Here is an 18,914-nt window from a genome sequence, read left to right on the forward strand (position 1 = left end):
TTTTGTTTTTGTTATCTAGGTTTTCTTAAAGCATTTGTGTTTTACCAACTCCACTGGCACCAATGGGTTTTGCATGCAAGAATCTTAGTTTTCTTTGTTGTTCTTATTTGGGTAATATTCTCTGAAAGTATTTGTCTTTTGGCTAGTTTCAGGTAAAAAAACATCAACTATAGTGAGTGTTTGTGGTTATGGTCTAGAATGAATTCTGATGATAAATGCAAGGCGAGGTTGGCAAGGCGGTTGAAGAGAAGGTCCATTGCCAATTCTAACTTTAGAAAGAAAAGTGGGAAAAATAGTTTTAAAATGGAAGATGTGCATATAGACTTGGATGAGCATGATGAGGGTGCAGATGATAATGCTAGGCGTTCGAATGATTGTCATGACGATGGCAAGACCGAGAAAAACAATGAACAAGTTGGAGATCCGCAGCCTAACATGTGCTTGGATGATGATGTTATGGATTGTGATTATAAGATCTTCTTTGAAAATTTGAGGGTTGGTGGAAATTTTGTATTTAGGCGTGCAAGTGGTATACCGGTGAGATATGAGGCGGATGCAGAGAGTTCAAGCAATCCAGAAATAATTGCCGTAGGCAAAAATCCATTTTGTGGTGGAGATCGCAGCCCATTCATATCTTCAAAATGTGATTCAATTGTATGTATTTCTTCCACCTGCAACTTCAGACCATTTTGTTTATTTTCTGTATGGTCTTTCAAATTTTATATGCTTCCAACTTTTGAAATCTGCTCTGTTTTGGTTGTGTGCACTTTTCAAATGGAAAGATCGATCTAGACAGCAAAAAATCCAATGGAAGTCCCGGCAGTAGCAGTCATTCTCAGTACCAGGGTAAGTTCCTTATGACACTCTGTTTTGGTTGTGTGCACTTTTCAAATGGAAAGATCGATCTAGACAGCAAAAAATCCAATGGAAGTCCCGGCAGTAGCAGTCATTCTCAGTACCAGGGTAAGTTCCTTATGACAAATTACCATGTTTCATATGTTTTGACTATTCTATTAATAATGGTGAGAGGTCATTGGCGGAGCTTGAGTCTTTTGTTTTTTTAACTCTTTATACTTGGACAGCTGCAGCACCAAAGAATTGCAATGCTAGCAATTTTTTTAGCCATAATCCATTGGGAGGGCATCTTTCCTTGAAGTCATATCCAGAGGAACAACTCCTGAAGCCCAGTTGGTCTTCAAGTGATTTTGCCATTGGTCAGGTATGGGCTCTGTACAGTGGAAAACATTTTTTGCCTAGGCAATACATCAGAATAGATAATTTAATTTCTGAGAGCCAAGTATGTGGGACTTTCTTAGAAGCTCTACCTACTTTTGACCATGAGATTGCTTGGAAGAAAGAAAAGCTACCCACTGTATCCGGGATGTTTGAGGTCAGTGGAATTAGTGTTAACCTTGAAATGTCACAGTTCTCCCATTTAGTCAACAGCCAAAAAAGCAATGGTCAGCCACTCTACAAAATTTACCCGCTAAAAGGTGAGGTTTGGGCTTTATACAAGAATTGGAATAGTAAATGGAAGCGCTCTGATTATGAAAATTATCAATGCCATGTTGTCCAAATTCTGTCAGACTTGTGTGAGGGGGATGTGATAAGAGTAGCTAGGCTGAAAGAGGTGAAGGGTTGTCTGGCTTTCTTCCATAGGCAACGAGTTGATCAGTTTTATCTAAGTCAGGAAGTTTCCACAAAAGAGATGCTTAGTTTCTCTCATCAAATCCCTGCTTTCCAAGTGCCTAGAATTAGGAAATATGGCATTCGAGAAAGCTCATGGTATTTGGAACCAAATGCTCTACCTCCCAAGCGCAGGAACTGATTCCAGGTGAAATCTCATGGCATTGCAACATATGGTCTTGAACATGAATCCTAACCATGTGACGTGCGGCTCTCTATCTCTTGCAACTATAGCCTCCCTCCATAGATGAAAGGATGAAATGTGAAGTAGGGTGTCACCCATTAATATGGCATTTCAGAAAGCTCATGGCATTTGGAACCTAATGCTCTACCTCCCAAGCACAGGAACTGATTCCAGGAGAAATCTCATGGCATTGCAACATATGGTCTTGAACATGAATTCTAACCATGTGATGTGCGGTTCTCTACCTCTTGTAACTATAGCCTCCATCTGTAGATGAAAGGATAAAATGTGAAGTAGGTTGTCACCCATTAATAGTATGCGGTACATATTTTATTTCGAACAAGTGTTCTGTGATCAAATCAATTGCCTCATTATATAAAATTTGAGTTGTTTAGATGAATTGTTTGGGTGGATATTAGGGTTGAGGAATGATATCTAATTTCATTAATTCTCTTTTTTTTAAAAAAAATAAAAAATAAAAATAAACGGAAATTTTATTTTTTATTTTTTGAAACGGAAATTTTTATGAAAAAAAACGATTTTTTTTATTATGTTTTAAAAAAAGGTAAAAACTCTTCCTCCACTTTACGGTGAGCTTGTCTTCCTCGTCTTCTTCCTCCACCGTTACCAAAGAGCTCATACCCACCAACCCCATTTCGTGATCTGTGGATATGTTGGCCAGTTAGAAAATTTTAGTGGCAAATTTGATGGGTTTCCTGGGTTTGCTAGGAGTGGGAATTTTGGTTCCTTAAATGGCCAAAACAACTCTTTTACGGTACTTGAGAACCCTCAAGAGGCGTTAAGCCAGCTCTGGGTGCAAGAGGGAGACCAGAGACGGGGGAATATGGTTTTACTGAGAGAGAGAGAGAGAGAGAGAGAGAGAGAGAAGAAAAGAAAATGATAAAATAATACCAAAAAAAAAAATGATATTTAATTAGAGTTGAGAGTTAAAATAGCTATTCTATTGGAATGTGTTGTGAAAAACTTGTAGCTAAAATAAAAATAAAAAATAAAATAAAAGAAAAAATGGTATTTTGAATAGCTAAAATAAAAGACATTGCTGGAGATGCTCTTAGGGTATTGGTGCCTACAAAATCAAAAAGGTCAGCTACTAGACATGAACCTTTCAACAAACCTAAAAGTATACTCTTGGACCTATATCTGTTTGTAAATCAATGTAAAACTTTTATCTTGGGTACAATTAGATTAAATATAGATAGACACCTATGTCACATGTGGGGCTTCAAATTCTCGCTTAAGCTCTCCACACCTTCGTCAACTTGAGGTTGCAAACTCTACCACGGTTGATTAGCTCTCACATTGAACTCTTTACTTTTCGCTTTTCTCTAATTTAAAAAAAAAAAGCCCTCACAAACTACACAATTTAACAAACTCTCTATATTCAATGTTAAATTTAACTCTTGTCAATAATGCTTTTTTAAATGTAAAGAGTCCAAAAGTGAAAGTTATTTATTTTTTAATAGTCTTTCTGTTCATATTTCTTCTTCTTTTCTCTCAATTAAAGTAGATTTTAATGCAAGGAGTCCAAAAGTTAGTTTCGTCAATAAAATAGAATAGTTGAAATAGAGAAATATTTAGAAAGATTGATGTTTAGTCATTTTGAAAAGTTGCTAGCTAAATCAATTAAACTAGATTTTTATTAGAGTGAAATTTAGAAAAATTTGGAAGAGCTCATTGTAAATACTTAAGCCAATAAGAGATTTTGTTATGGTAGCCCTCTAAAGTTCAATTTTTATACCCATATTTGGCTGAAAACCATTTCAACCTGATCATGGAACAGTCACAATCCAAGATGATAAGCCCTACTACATCTTTTGAGTTTGGTTTAACCTCACGAAAATTGTTTCTGCTTGATTGCTAGATAACACATGCAAACCATTACTCATAAAAGTTAATGCATTTTTCCTCCTAATATAAATAACTCACCCATTCCACAGGACTTTACCTTGTAACCTCACCCGAACCAGCCATACTTGTGGGGGACTGAGTTGCCATTTGACCAAAGGCTGCTGGCATTGGCATTCCCCTGTCTACTAAAAAGGAAAAACTGAATAAAGAATATTTCATTTTTCAGCCCTTAAACCTCTACACAGATAGCCCCCAAGTTGACATGTTTTTGAGAATATATACATTAGGGAGATACCTTGGAGAGTGTCTTTTAGTGAGCCTATAGTTGAGAGACCACATAACCTAAAAGCTTTAGTCTGAAACCTTTTTTTATCAATTTTATGGTCAATTTTATGGGCACTTTGATACCAGAGTTAAGTAGGTTGACACTATGGAGTCTTTTATGAGATCATAATATAACAAGTTGAAATACCACACAATCCAAATTAAAGCTTAAGCCAATGAGTTTGGGCTCAACAATTCTATATTAATCATTCACACTTCTAAGATATTTTCAATGTATGACTCTTTTATTTTTTACGCTCACATTATACTCAACAATATATATAAAAAATAGCCTGATCTCACACTACTATATAATCTTTCCTACAACTACAAGTTATGTGCAGTTGAATTTTTTACCCATCTATTTTCTCTCTTAATACAGTTGGTTAGTCTAGTGTCGCTTAATTAGGCTTCAAATCTGTCCCTTTTGATGTAGCAATAATGTTAAAAGAAAGCCGAAATATGCAAGAGTTAACTTTTAAGTTTCAATCAATCAGAGAAGCAGGTGACTAGACAGTGATTACAAGTAAGCAAACACCCATGACTCCAACACAAGCCCAAGAAGCTTCTTGAGGAATAACTCACGTCAATAACTCAGTGATCACATTTGTGTGGATCTTATACAAACTTAATGGTAGATTCATCAATTCACTATAGAGATAGTTAAAAATTGATTAAAAATATAATGAATTTTATCATTTCTTTTAATGTATATGTTGGGATCACTCAAACTATCGACTTAATTTAGTTGAAAAAACTAAAAAAAAATAGGATAATATTTTAATTTAAAAATTGTTTAATTAGGGAGTACTTCAGTTCATGTGGCGTGGGGCAACCTTACAAATCTAAATCTATGAATTACTCAATATTCTAATTATTCAATATTTGGTCTGTATATGTTCCTCTTTACATTTTCTACTCTTTTCTATGCAAAGACAATCCTCCTGCAATATTTTATTGTTTCGTGGAGTTGTGTGATCAAATTTAAATGGAAGGTCGAATTTTATATGGTTCATATATATTATCAGCCTTAAATTATATTCGATCTTTCTGCTACCATTGTATGAGAAAACCATTTTCTATTTAATTAACTTTGTTTAATAGATTGAATGTTTGTCGTTTTCTTGTAGCTGTATGAGAAAGTGATATTGCACAAATTTTTATAAGCCCCGCGCCCTTGGCCAAAAATGGGGTGGTCCAGCCACCCCATTTTGGCCAAGGACACCTCGATTTGTTTGTTTGTTTTTTTTTTTTTTTTTTAATATTTAAAAAAAAAAAAATTAATGTTTAAAATGACTTCGTTTTGGGCTGGATAGGTGTTGTAGTTTTAGGGTACAAAACGGTGTAGTTTTGGAATGAGGGCAAAATGGGCATAAAAAGTCAAACTGTTTGACTTTAACGTTAAAAACTAACAGAATGGTCCAAAGTGAGAGCAAACCAAAGTTTAATGAGTCTAAGTGAGAGTTTTGGTAATTTAAAAATGCTTGTCAAATCGGCTAGAAGTTCGGAGGAGCCTTATTATTATTATTATTATTATTATTATTATTTTATGAAAGTCTCCCTCATAAAGCGAAAATGGCTAATCTGGACGAAATGTGAAAAAAATACTGGACTTGGCAAAAGGAGGAATGGTAAGTAAAGCGAACGGTAGAGGAAAAGACACGAAGTGGGAAACACCAAGGGCCCAAAAGTCTCCAATTAGAGTGACCAACGTGGCATCCATCCATAGTGACAAAGATATTTATCTGACGGTCACATCTGCTTAAATAACTGGCAGAAGAGACAACTGACGTAACCAAAAAAATACATAGAACAACAATTCACATATCCATCTATTTCCTTCAACAAGAAGCAGAAGAAGAAGAAGGAGGAGGAGAGAGAAAGAAGCGATGGCCTTAGGCGTAGCGGCTCTTCCGTTCACTTTTGTGGTACACGCGCTGGGGATTTTTCTGCTGGTTTTGGTGTTGGTTTGGACAATAGATTTCAGAGGTGGTTTCGCTTGGGAAGCTACCAACAAGAGCCTCATCTTTAATGTATGTCCAACCTTCTCTCTCTCTCTCTCTCTCTCTCTCTTCTGATTTCTGTTGGAGTTTTTTGTATCATAATTCTTTTCCTTAATTTCCATTAGGGTTTTGCTGTCGGTGGTTGTTAATTTGTAGTTGTAGGGTTTGGTTATGGTAGAATCTCTCTCCCTCTCTTCTGGGATTCACATAATTAGGGTTTTTTTTCTGTGACACTGGTCATTTCTATCAGAGGGTTGTTGTGGTTTTTGGGCATCCGTCTATAGAAAAACACGAAAGAAGGACCCCCCCCTATTAAAATGGCTTTAACTTTTAGATTAAACAATGGGTAGTGGAGTTTGATTCCTCCTCATGTTGGGATTTGGAATTATCCTTGTTGATAATGGTACGTATTGGGTGCCCCTCCAACCTGGTTGGACGAGTAGTGTTTCAAAAGGGTGTTTTCTTTGTTTTTTATTGCCAAAGTTTCTCAAATTCTGGTAGCTTCATAATAAATTTTCTGTATCTGACCCTTAAACCAACCATTATACGCTGATTATTTGACGGAAAATTACATGTTGGCTGTTTTGTTGTCTTTTTAAGAAAAGAGCAAGTAGCATCCAACCTTCTCCTGATGACGAGTCATCACAACTACCATTCAAGCTGTCTTGTCTTTTTTTCATTGGATATAGTCGTAATTACGATACGTCCTACCAACCCATCTTGAATGGAAATTTTTAAAAAAATTAACGGCGTCTTGGATTATTTCTTCATCACATGCTTTTCCCTTCACTCACGTGCTTTAGCATGTGTCATGTGTGTGGTGCCAACTGAAAGAGTGGGACGTGTAATTTTGTTGTTACTATTCAGGATTTGCTTCCGACCAAATAAATGAATAAGAATATATATATATATATAGAGAGAGAGAGAGCTAGAGATGGCGTATTGAGGTTAATTTTGTAAAGGAACACACTCAAAATTGAGTGGTCCTGATATCTGTACGTGCTAGGTTTCCTTTTCTTTTTCAATTTTAACTCTTATTCCAAATGTGTCCTTATCAGTTCAACATAAATATTCTCCAAAATTATATAGGACCCGGTCTATAAAATTGTTATATGGTTAATAATGTCTTTTCACATGTGTATTAATTAAATGTCGCTACGTGATATTATACTGATATATGCGAGCCATGCATATATATTTGCTAGATTATTCATTACTTATTTGCTTTTTGGGCATTATTGTAAAGTCTCACATGTCCAATTAATATTTCTTTCAACAGATTCATCCTTTGCTGATGTTGATAGGCTTAATTGTCATTGGGGGTGAAGGTAATTAATTTATATAACATCTTTAAAATAGAGGTAATTTGATATTAATTTCCCATTTTTCTAAAAAAAATAAATAAAAAATGCAGCGATTATTAGTTATAAATCACTTCCTTTTACGAAAGAAGTGAGGAAATTGATCCATCTGGTGCTTCATGCAATTGCTCTCATACTTGGTATCGTGGGAATTATTGCTGCTTTCAAATATCATAATGAGAGCGGCATTGCTAATCTCTATAGCTTCCATTCCTGGCTTGGAATTGGCATTATTGCCCTCTATGCTATTCAGGTAAACAAACTATTTATTTATTTATTTAACTCACTAGCTATTATCTTTATTTAATTTTTCATAAATATAAAATCATAAGAGATAATTTGCAGTGGATATATGCGTTCCTGTTATTCTTCTACCCTGGAGGGCCCGTTGGGCTTAGGACCGACTGTCTTCCATGGCACGTGGTATTTGGATTTCTTATTTACTTGATGGCCATCGGCAATGCTGCAATTGGATTCTTGGAGAAGCTTACTTTCCTGGAAAATTCAGGGCTCGCAAAGTATGGGTCGGAGGCCTTCCTCGTCAACTTCACCGCCCTAATTACAATACTATTTGGAGCCTTTGTTGTATTTTCTGTTCTTTCTCAGGCTCCAGTAGAAGAAGACCAGGGCTATTCCCCCATCTAAGATTAATCTAAGATGTTAATTATTTAATATTTATGGATTGTATGGACGGAACAAGGATATATATATATATATATATATATATATATATATATTTTCTGGACATAAAATTGTGTCTTATTTCTTATAAACAAAAATTATCATAATTCTTGGTTTTTTAATGCTCTGTTTGTTTGGACGAAATTTTTATTTACTTTTAACTTATTATTCAGTGTTTGGTATGTCCGAAAACTTTGGTCAAATTGAAAATAATTTTAGCTAAATAGAAAATCTCTTTTAAGCTGCGAAAAATAATTTTCTTTTAGGCTCCGTATGATTTCCATAAAATATTTTTCGCATTTTACAGTGTTTATTACGACGTAAAATAGTGGTCAAACCGAAATGATTTTCAATTAGACCAAAAAATTTTAATGAAAAGTTATTTGATAAAAAGTTATATCTAACACTCCACCTTTGCCATACATCACATTAATTAGATAGCATTATTGAGAATTCAACTCTTATTCCGAATTCTTCGTGTTTTTCTTTAAATGAAAGAATACCTTTGGATCTCGTAATCCTACAAATCTTTGTTGTAATATTTGTCTTACAAACTATTGTTTTTTCTTTTCTTTCTTCTTAAGCCCTTTCATTCTTTGATTAATATCCAACTAGTAGTCTCTTAGAAATTATTATTGTGACCGTTTGGTCATTAAATACCATTTAGTTTCTCTCTACGTTTTTTACCATGAGTGGTTAAACCCATTGATTTTTCACTTTTATTGTTTATGATCGTTGGTCATTAACAATTCCATGTGTTTAATTCTTCAACAGTTTTGACCATTTACAAGGTTTTATGGCATTGTTCATTAATAAGCTTTTACGGTTTTTCTTCGATCATTGTTGTCCATTTGGTCAAAAAGTCTTTCAAGACTTTAGGAACAAAAAAGTGTGAGCTTGCTTTATATATATTAAGCCAATTTTCTTTCTCTACGTGATATACTAAAAAAGAGCACTTGAGATATATATATATATATATATATATATATATATATATATATATATATATATATATATATATATATATATATATATATATATATATATATATATATATTACTTCTATCTTTTCAATTATAGAATTCTACAAGAAAAGATTTGGATTGTTCTATTACTCTTCGTTCTTGGAAGTGCGTCCTTAACGAAGGTAGACGCTATAGTCTAATCCTTGGAGGTTGCGTGTCAAAGGATCCGATCGCACCGAGTTATTCACTCCGGGAGGCACGAATCAACTTTTAAGGACAACGCTCTTGCGTGATTCTATAGCACATTATGAGATCTTTTTATACTCTATTTTTCATCTCTTGTATTTTATTTATTTTATTGTTAATTTTTATATTGTAATGATTTTATATCAATGAGAATTTGTACACCATCCAAAATTATTTCTAACAATTTTTACGGGGAATTTGAACTTTAAATCTTCAATTTTATAACAAAGAAAAACTATTAGATTAGAAGATGGATTGGTGTATCATAATAACATGCATGCCATACGTATTCATGTCAAGCAAAGCAAAGCTTTGTTGCAGCAATGGAAAAACAGAGTAATGAAAATCAAATGAGGAGAAGAGAAGAACGAACAAAGAGAAAATCAGAGACTTGCATTCAATGAATATTTGATCTTAAACTCTTACAATGAAAAGAATCAGTTTATATATTTGATATCAGAACTTATCTAAACAAACTAACTTAACTAATCAATAACAGAAAACAGAATGAGTAATAAACTCAAACTGAATAAGAAAAGAATAAGCTAAGTTATTACAAGTTTGTTTAACACATGCATATATCTAAAACTCCCCCTCAAGATGGATGGCAAACATCCTTGACAAACATCTTGGAAAGTAACCGAGAAAAATCCTTAAAACCAAGACCTTTTGTGAAGATATCGGCCAGTTGGTTCTGAGAAGACACGTGCAAAGTTCTGAGCAAACCAAGTTGAATCTTTTCACGAATTAAATGGCAGTCAATCTTTATGTGTTTAGTTCTCTCGTGAAAAAACAGGATTGGTAGCTATATGCAAAGCAGACTTGCTATCACAGAAGAGCAATGCAGCCTTTGGATGAGGTATATGAAAATCATGAAGAAGAGAGACAAGCCATGTTAGTTCACATGCAGTAGATGCCATAGCCCTATATTCTGCCTCAGCAGAAGACCTATAGATGGTGTGTTGTTTCTTTGATTTCCAAGAAACTAATGAATTACCAAGGAACACACAGAAGCCAGTGATTGACCTTCTAGTATCAACACAACCTGCCCAGTCCGAATCTGAAAAAGCTTTTAGACAAAAATCTGACTGAGCAGAAAACAAAAGCCCTTGAGCAAGATAGTTCTTGACATATCTCAGCACTCTAGTAGCAGCATCTAGATGAGGTTGTCGAGGTTGATCCATGAACTGACTCAAGGCTTGAACAGAATAAGCTAGATCAGGCCGAGTTATGGTAAGATAAAGTAACCTGCCAACCAACCTTCTGTAACTAGTTGCATCAGGAAGAAGATCCCCAATATCCTTGGAGAGCTTAAGATTTTGTTCCATGGGAAAAGAGACAGGTTTGGAAGCTAAGAGACCTAAATCTTCAAGAACTTTTAGGGCATACTTTCGTTGAGAGACAGAAATACCTTCTTTGCTTCTAGCAATTTCAAGTCCCAAAAAAAACTTCAAAGGGCCTAAATCTTTTAGCTTAAACTTATCATTAAGCAGGGTGATAAACTCAGAAATTACCTTAGAATCATTGCTTGCTATGGCCACATCATCAACATAGATTAAGAGAGCAATGTAAGAAACACCTTGAAGCCTTGTAAACAAGGAGTAGTCAGCCTTAGATTGTATAATGCCAAGATCAATCAAGGCAGCAGAGAACTTAGAAAACCAATTCCTGAAAGCCTGCTTCAAACCATATAAGGACTTTGTCAATTTGCAAACCTTGTTCTCCCCCTTAACAGCAAATCCAGGAGGCATGGTCATGTACACCTCTACATCTAAGTCTCCATGCAAGAAGGCATTATTAACATCCAATTGATGAATTAACCAACCCTTGGCTGCAACAAGGGCTAAGAAAACCCTAACAGTTGTCATCTTGGCTACAGGTGAGAAGGTTTCATGATAATCCAAACCCTCACATTAGGTATACCCTTTTGCTACCAACCGAGCTTTGTACCTCTCAATGCTGCCATCAGACCTATGTTTCACTTTATAAACCCATTTACACCCTATAGGATGTTTGTTAGGTGGTAGAGTAGTAACAACCCATGTATGATTTGTTTCAAGTGCAGTAATTTCAGCCTGCATAGCTGCACGCCAATTGGCATCCTTTACAGCTTGATGATAGAATTTAGGTTCAAACTGAGAAGAAATAGCTAAACAGAAAGATCTGTGAGAAGGTGACAAATTATGGTAAGAAACAAATGAAGACAGTGGATAAGGCTTACCTAAATCTGCATCCATTAAAGTAGATTGAAGTGGAGAAGTGAAAGCCAATTTGCAATGAAAATCCTGCAAGTAACTAGGTTTTGATTTGACCCTAGTGGACTTTCTAAGAGGTGGACAAGGAACAGGAATGGAATGATTAGGTTTAGAAATAGAACTAGGTGAAGCTCCATCTGCAGAAAGATCAGAAACAGGTGAGATTTGAGTAATTGATGTAGGAATTTCAGAAACAGAAGTTTCTAGAACAGAATGACTAGAATCAGGTTGAACAAAATGACTAGAATTAGGAACATTAAAGGAAGGAGGGGAATTATGTGTGACTGGTTATGGAAAAAATGATGTAAAAACATCTTCATCTGAAAAATCAAGAACATGAATGAATGGAGAAACATTGTCATGCAGTTAAGTAGATGTATGGTCCAAATGAGAAGCATAGGGAAAAATTGTTTCATGAAAAACTGCATGTCTAGAAATGATGATAGAATGAGTATGAAGGTTATAAAACTTGTATGCTTTCATGCCATATGGATATCCAATGAATATGGAAGGAATAGCCCTAGGATCAAACTTTGTTCTATTCCCAGACAAAGTTGACACATATGCTAAACAGCCAAAAACCTTAAGATGAGAATAAGAAGGCACAACAGAATATAGTAACTCATGTGGAGATTTATTTGAAAGTAAAGGTGTGGGAATTCGGTTTATAAGGTGAGCTGCAGTAAGAATGCAATCTCCCCAAAATTTCAAAGGAAGATGTGACTGAAACCGAATAGACCTTGCAACATTTAACAAGTGTTGATGTTTCCTTTCAACTATAGCATTTTGTTGTGGAGTCTCAACACAACTAAGCTGATGGATAATGCCTTGAGCAGAAAAGAAATCATTCATTTTGAATTCAAGTCCATTATCAGACCTTAGACATTTGACTTTTGATTTGAATTGAGTTTGAACAAAATTAAAGAATGCTTGAATTAAAGACTTGGTTTGAGACTTATGTTGCATCAAATGCACCCAAGTGAAATGAGTGAAATCATCTACAATAGTAAGAAAGTAAACTGATCCATTTATTGATTTAGTAGCCAAAGGCCCCCAAATGTCACAATGAACTAAATCAAATGGAAACTTGGAAATTGAAGTACTAACAGGAAAAGAGAGTTTGTGTTGTTTTGCCACTGGACAGATTGGGCAAACACTCTTTGAATTACAAGATATTTCAGAAATATGCTTATCTAAAAGCTTTATTCTAGCAATAGAAGGATGACCTAATCTATAGTGCCAAACATCAAGTGATGGCTTTTTGATCGAATTGAAAGAAACATGCTGCTAAAAAGGAGGAAGAGAAACTGATGCTGGAACCTTGTTGTCTTGCAGCAAGTAGAACAATCCAGCTTCTTCCTTACACACCCCAATCACTCTCCAATGGTGCAAACTCTGTATAAAACAATATCCAGCAAAAAAGATGAGACAACATCTTAGATTTTTAATAAGTTTGCTAGCTGAAATGAAATTGAAGGCAAAAGAGGGAACACACAAAACTTCAGTCAATGTAAGATTTTCTGAGAGTTTAACAATACCAATGTGTGTGACAGCTGCTATGGAACCATTAGGTAAGTTTACATATGTTGAAACTATAGCAGTAATGGAAGTGAAAAAGGATGGAGAACTAACCATATGGTCGGTTGCACCAGTATCTATTATCCAAGAGTGTTTATGTTGTTTTGAAGAAGGAACCATATTAACAAAAGATGCAGAAAACACAGAATATCTTGGATTTAGAGATGAGTGATAACCTAATGCACCAACAGCAGAATGAGCAAAATGTGCAGGGGGCTGTGCAGGGGACTGTGGTGATGACAATGAATATTGTTTCATCATGTCCATTATGTTATTGTACTGCTCAGAGATCATAGACAGATGAGGAGAAAACATTTGTTGAGCATTTAAACCAGAATCCTGCACTTGGTTTGCTGAATGCTGAATTGGTTTGCCTTGGGTAGATTTGAAACCGGGAGGGTAACCATGCAATTTATAGCATTTCTCCACAGTATGGCCAACAAATCCACAATGAGAACAAGTAGGTTTATCTTTCCTATAGGTGTTCTGTTTGACAAATCTATTCCCTGAGATAGATTTTGTCATAAAAACAATAGGCTCAAAATTGACAGTAGTAGAGGAAATAGGAGCAGGAGTGGAATTAGTCATTAGGGCAGAAGATTCATGGCTTAGAGAAGTGATTGTGATTTTTCTTTGTTTTTCCTCTTGAATTATAAGAGAAAAAACCTTATGTAAAGAAGGCAAAGGATCGGTTAAAAGGATTTGAGCCCTAACAGCAGCAAACGAGTCATTCAGCCCCATTAAAAACTGATAAACTTTTTCTTGGCCATGAATTTCAATGATTGATTGAACTTTACCACAATTGCAGCAATTGCTTGCAGACATGGGTCTAAAGTTATTTAGTTCCTCCCATAAAATTTTAAGCCGAGTATAGTAATGACTTACAAAGGAATTGTCTTGAGTAATGGCTGCAATAGCCTTCTGCAGTTCGAAAATCCTAGGACCATTTCTCTGAGAATAGCTTGCCTTGAGTTTATCCCACATATCCTGAGCAGACTTTATATAGATTATGGTTGAAGCAATATCCTTCGAAACTGAATGCAAGATCTAAGAGACCACCATATCATTGCATCTGGTCCATGCTGGAAGAAGACTGTCACCAGCAGCTGGTTTTGGCATTGAACCATCAACAAAACATAACTTGTTCTTAGCACTCAGGGAAACAAGCATGGATCGACTCCATGTGTTGTAGTTATCCTCTAAAAGTGCATTGCCAACCAGATTAAGTGCTGGATTTTCTCCATTGCTAAGAAACAAAGGACTTGAAGAATCTATGGACTGATTATTGAGAACAGTGTTTATAGGAGCGGAAGATGAAGGAATGAGAGATGCTGCCATTGAAGGAGTAGTAGTAAACTTCACAAAGTGAAGGGCTCTGATACCATGTCAAGCAAAGCAAAGCTTTGTTGCAACAATGGAAAAACAGAGTAATGAAGATCAAATGAGGAGAAGAGAAGAAGGAACAGAGAGAAAATCAGAGACTTGCATTCAATGAATATTTGATCTTAAACTCTTACAATGAAAAGAATCAGTTTATATACTTGATATCAGAACTTATCTAAACAAACTAACTTAACTAATCAAAAACAGAAAACAGAATGAGTAACAAACTCAAACTGAATAAGAAAAGAATAAGCTAAGTTATTACAAGTTTGTTTAACATGTGCATATATCTAAAAATTCATACGTCTAATGTTTCACCAATTAAAATGCTTCAATTCAATGTATATAATATATATTTTTTTTTTTTTCTGTTCTTAAACATTGTACGTACATTTACTAAAATTTGCATATGTCAGAGCTATGAAAGAGATATCCGTCACTGAGGATAAGATCAACAACAAGCAAATATCCATAGAGGGTAAAAAGAAAAAAATCGAGGTAACCAGAAAATCAATCCCCCTAATTTCCTCCGGACAAACTCTGGCCATTTTCCAATCGAAATCATTGTGAAATTATACATTTATCTTAAAAAAAATCAAAAAAATCAAAAAAAAAAATCAAAAAATCAAAAATCAAAAATCAATCGGCATTGGCCGCAGTGGGAGTGGTTCCTTAGGGTGGCGCCATTGCCAATTCTTCTTTTTTCTTTTTCCTTTTTTTTAGAGGTAAATATATAATTTCAAAATGACCCGAACGAAGATTGGTCGAAATTTGTATAAAAAAATTAGAAGTAACTTCACTTTAAATCCTTGAATTACATTCGATTTGACAAGCCCCCCATGACATTCAACTCATGAACTTTTAATTGCAGTCAATTTGAACCCATCTGTCAGATTTTAAACGTTAAAAATTAGACAATGACGTTTATACCTCTGACTTTTTTTATAAAATTTTAAATTTACCCTTAATTTTAAATTAAAAATAAAAAATAAAAATTATTAAAAAAAAAATCACAAGGTGACCCACGATTGGGCCACCTTCTGACCCTTTTTTTTTTTCAAATTTTTTCAAATTTTTTTAATAAAAAGAAAATTGAAGGGTAATTTTGTCTTTTTAGGGGGTTTAACCGCAAAAATTGACAGAGGGAGATAAATTGATTGCGATTGAAAGTTCAATAGTTCAAATTGAGAGGTTTTGAAGTTCGGAAGACTTATCAAATCGCGTGGTAATTCAAGAGTTTAAAGTGAAGTTACCCTAAAAAAATTATTTGTTACATAAAGTTATTTGTCGCAACCTTAAATATTGTAATTTTCCCTCGTACTGGCATAATATGACGAGAATATAGTATCGGCCCTATGATATAATTTAGACATCTTTTGTCCATCTCTATCTGTACATAAGCAGTCAGATGCAGAGACGTTAAAGCGCAAGAACAAGTTAGAAAAAGAGGTGTCAATGCTGAAGAAACAGTTAGTAATAGAGACGTCAATGCGCAAGAAACAGTTGGAAATAGAGACGTCAAAGGAAAAGAAAATGGAACGGGTTAGGAACTCGGAAACTCAGTTGAAGGAGAAATTAGAAGGAAAAAAGGCAATAATTGAAGTTGAATGCCAAAAGAAAGATCACATGACAGAGCAGAAGGCCCATCAGTATGCTACCACTGATACTCTTCCGGATTCAAACAAGTGTTTTCCAAAGAATGCAAACAAGTGTTTTGGTTGTTCTTCTTCTACTTTAGATGACTAGAACTACTCTTTATACAGAGTGAATCGTCAATAAAAGTTAATTAAATTAGTTAAATAATTATTTTGGAGATGCAGAACAAAGGGTATATTTGTCTTTGCCAATATATAAATATTAACATCACCATGCCAAATAGGCAATTATACCCAACATAAATAAAATTAATTTTTTTTCTTTAAAAGAGAAAAAGGATTGAGAGATCCATGTCAACTACCGCTTTTTGCATCCTTTACTCCTATAAATGCCCTAGGAGGGTCAACCCGGTCCGGTTTCTCGGTTTTTGGCTAAAATCGGGACCGAAACCGGGGTACCCCAGTTCTTGGATTTGAAAAATTGGAACTGGGTCCCGGTTACCGATCGGTTTCGGTTTTTACCTGATTCGGTAACCGGTTTTTTTAAAAAAATTGTTTTTTTTTTGTTTGTTTGTTTGTTTTTTTTGTTTTTTTTTTTTTTTAAGCCTCATGGAAAAATCATAAGGTTTCATTTCAGAAAATGAAAAGAAGAGGGAGAAGAGAAGAAAATGGAAAAAGAAAAAATGAGGAGAGAGAGGAGGCTTTCAGAGGATGAAGAGGAAGAAAAAAAAAAAGGAAAATAGAAATGATGAGAAGACACAAATAACCCTATTAATTAACTATGACAAAGAAAGAATAAGGTCTAAACGTAAATCTACACCATCATATACAAAAAGTAAGTGAGGTGAAATACCCAAAAACCCGGTCAAACTAATTCAAATTCATTCTTTCCTTACTTTGCATATTAAAAGATAAAATAACCCCAAATCAAATTCATTATTTCTTTACTAATTAAACTGGGTGAACTTAATACCAAAGGGCAAATTAATAATTTGGCCCCATCAAAGAAAAATCACTATTATAGAGGCATTGGCTCTTTTGTGTGTATATATATATATATATATATATAAATGCACCTGGTTCTGGTTTTTCGGTTTTTACCGGGTGCCCAAAACCGGGACCGGAACTGGGGTCCCTGGTTTTTGATTTTTTTGCAACCGGAACAGGAACCGGCTCCCTGGTTTCCCGATTTCCCGGTTCTCGGTTCCGATTCCGGTTCCCCAGTAATTTTTGACACCCCTAAAATGCCCCGTCATAACCCTAGTTAGGACCGAGAATGATCCTCTCCATTTTAAATGAAATGGAGGGGATCCATTTAGTTGTTTTAAGAGGTCATATTTGTCCAGAAAAAAGTAAAATGGCAAAATTGTCCCCCTAAAAATAAATGACTGGTTCCTCTTCATTTTAAATGAAATGGAGACAATCCAAGACTAGTTGGGACATGACCTCCAAGTTAATTCCTTTCGTGCATACGAGATAATTGAGTTTATGAGATATGATAAATTTGTGGAAGTATTTTTATCAAGTATGCATGTAAAAGAAATATCAGATAAGCTGCATGGTATGCCTTGACCTCATGTTATGGGCTACTATTATATGGGTCATGTCCTATAATGTGCAAACCCTATCGAAAAAGGATAAGGGCCCAGTAGAGAATATAGAGTTGATTTATTAGAGATTTTTGTTAATTTTCTAATAGGTATCACACCAACAATATTAGAGATTCTTAATAATTTTCTATTTATGCTTTTATTAAGAAGAATTCAATTTTTCCTCTTGCAATTTTTTTTTTCTTTATACTTTTTTTTTTTTTTAATTTTTTTATCATTTTAAACCACTCCTATGGGAACAAAGATTTTTAACAAGTTTTTCTTTATATGAATTAAACTAAAATTAAGGGTTATATGTTTTTAATTCATTTGAATGTTTTATATGATTTTTTTTTGTTTTGGTGATTTTCTCGAATTTTCAAGTATGTTTTGGAAGTGATTTGTTAGTTTTGAAAGAAAGAAAAAAAAAGGTGAAAATTTATTTGATTGTAGTATAGAAAATGAACATATACGCTTTCAAAGCATCAAAAAGATAAGTAAGCATTTATTTGATTGCATTAAATGTACAATAGAAATATTTTTAACATATAATGAAATATGATGATAATACTTTTAAATTTTATAATTAAATTATAATGAAAAATCTCAAGTTATGGACTAGTGTATATAATATATAAAACCTCTTGCATAATTGTATGTGGTTCCTACATTTTTGTTGGGAACCCCTATTATGCGGTCATGCTGTAAAACAGGTCTTTTGCAGCATCCAACCACAAGGTGACACATCACCAAGTGACAAAATGAAATCAAAACACCAGATAATAAAAAACAAATAACCAAACCATTGCCCCAACGACAGCGAACCCACCGGCAACGACAGACCTAGCCGTTGGGTCAAGCGTGACCCACGGTTGGGTCACGGCCAGACCCGGCCGTGGGTCACGCTTAACCCAACGGCTGGGTTTGCCGTGACCCAGTCGTGGGTCACACCACACCCACGGCTGGGTCTGCCGTCGCTGGTGGGTTCGCTTTCTGCCAAACTCAGCCTCAAAAATCGATTTTAATGCCTCAAAACTCGTTTCTAATACTTCAAAAATCGACTCTAATGCCACAAAAATCGTTTCTAATGCCTTAAAATTCAATTTTGAATTCAAAACTAAAACCTAGAGGGGAAGGTTAACCCTTTTTGAGATTTTATCACCCTAAAACCGGAGTCATGCTATCACTCACGGCG

The 18,914-nt window shown here is 34.8% G+C and overlaps 4 protein-coding genes across 6 annotated transcripts in view; 3 read left to right on the forward strand and 1 right to left on the reverse strand.

Annotated features, from left to right (window-relative positions):
* Nucleotides 1–2,270, forward strand: part of LOC132181334 (uncharacterized) — a 4,078-nt gene extending 1,808 nt beyond the window's left edge. The window contains exons 2-4 of one of the 3 annotated variants that reach the window (XM_059594513.1): nucleotides 147–654; nucleotides 783–963; nucleotides 1,083–2,270. In XM_059594513.1, the coding sequence (XP_059450496.1) occupies nucleotides 199–654; nucleotides 783–963; nucleotides 1,083–1,828 (1,383 nt within the window). In that variant the 5' untranslated portion in view covers nucleotides 147–198 and the 3' untranslated portion in view covers nucleotides 1,829–2,270. The remainder of the gene's footprint in view (nucleotides 1–146; nucleotides 655–782; nucleotides 964–1,082) is intronic. The other 2 variants (XM_059594512.1, XM_059594514.1) reach the window with 2 other exon arrangements.
* Nucleotides 2,271–5,871: 3,601 nt separating this feature from the next.
* LOC132182506 (transmembrane ascorbate ferrireductase 1-like) lies at nucleotides 5,872–8,230 on the forward strand. The gene is made up of 4 exons (XM_059595771.1): nucleotides 5,872–6,096; nucleotides 7,346–7,394; nucleotides 7,481–7,680; nucleotides 7,773–8,230. Exons 1-4 carry the CDS (start codon nucleotides 5,953–5,955, stop codon nucleotides 8,070–8,072), a joined length of 693 nt encoding a protein of 230 aa, XP_059451754.1. The 5' UTR covers nucleotides 5,872–5,952; the 3' UTR covers nucleotides 8,073–8,230.
* Nucleotides 8,231–10,092: 1,862 nt separating this feature from the next.
* On the reverse strand, nucleotides 10,093–11,187 carry LOC132181968 (uncharacterized mitochondrial protein AtMg00810-like). Its single transcript, XM_059595181.1, has one exon. It carries the CDS (start codon nucleotides 11,185–11,187, stop codon nucleotides 10,093–10,095), a length of 1,095 nt encoding a protein of 364 aa, XP_059451164.1.
* A 3,768-nt stretch (nucleotides 11,188–14,955) lies between these two features.
* LOC132181969 (uncharacterized) lies at nucleotides 14,956–16,281 on the forward strand. Its single transcript, XM_059595182.1, has 2 exons — nucleotides 14,956–15,033; nucleotides 15,940–16,281. Exons 1-2 carry the CDS (start codon nucleotides 14,956–14,958, stop codon nucleotides 16,279–16,281), a joined length of 420 nt encoding a protein of 139 aa, XP_059451165.1.
* Nucleotides 16,282–18,914: the final 2,633 nt, after the last annotated feature.

Source organism: Corylus avellana, chromosome ca5 (assembly GCF_901000735.1).
Source record: "Corylus avellana chromosome ca5, CavTom2PMs-1.0".
Lineage (NCBI taxonomy): Eukaryota > Viridiplantae > Streptophyta > Magnoliopsida > Fagales > Betulaceae > Corylus > Corylus avellana.

Excerpts from the sequence above, each read along its gene's own strand:
- LOC132182506 (XM_059595771.1), top strand. The coding sequence starts at position 5,953 with ATGGCCTTAGGCGTAGCGGCTCTTCCGTTCACTTTTGTGGTACACGCG. Across the intron at positions 7,395-7,480 it reads AATTGTCATTGGGGGTGAAG|CGATTATTAGTTATAAATCA; the intron begins GTAATTAATTTA and ends TAAAAAATGCAG. Across the intron at positions 7,681-7,772 it reads TTGCCCTCTATGCTATTCAG|TGGATATATGCGTTCCTGTT; the intron begins GTAAACAAACTA and ends GATAATTTGCAG.
- LOC132181968 (XM_059595181.1), bottom strand. The coding sequence starts at position 11,187 with ATGACAACTGTTAGGGTTTTCTTAGCCCTTGTTGCAGCCAAGGGTTGG.
- LOC132181969 (XM_059595182.1), top strand. The coding sequence starts at position 14,956 with ATGAAAGAGATATCCGTCACTGAGGATAAGATCAACAACAAGCAAATA. Across the intron at positions 15,034-15,939 it reads GTAAAAAGAAAAAAATCGAG|TCAGATGCAGAGACGTTAAA; the intron begins GTAACCAGAAAA and ends GTACATAAGCAG.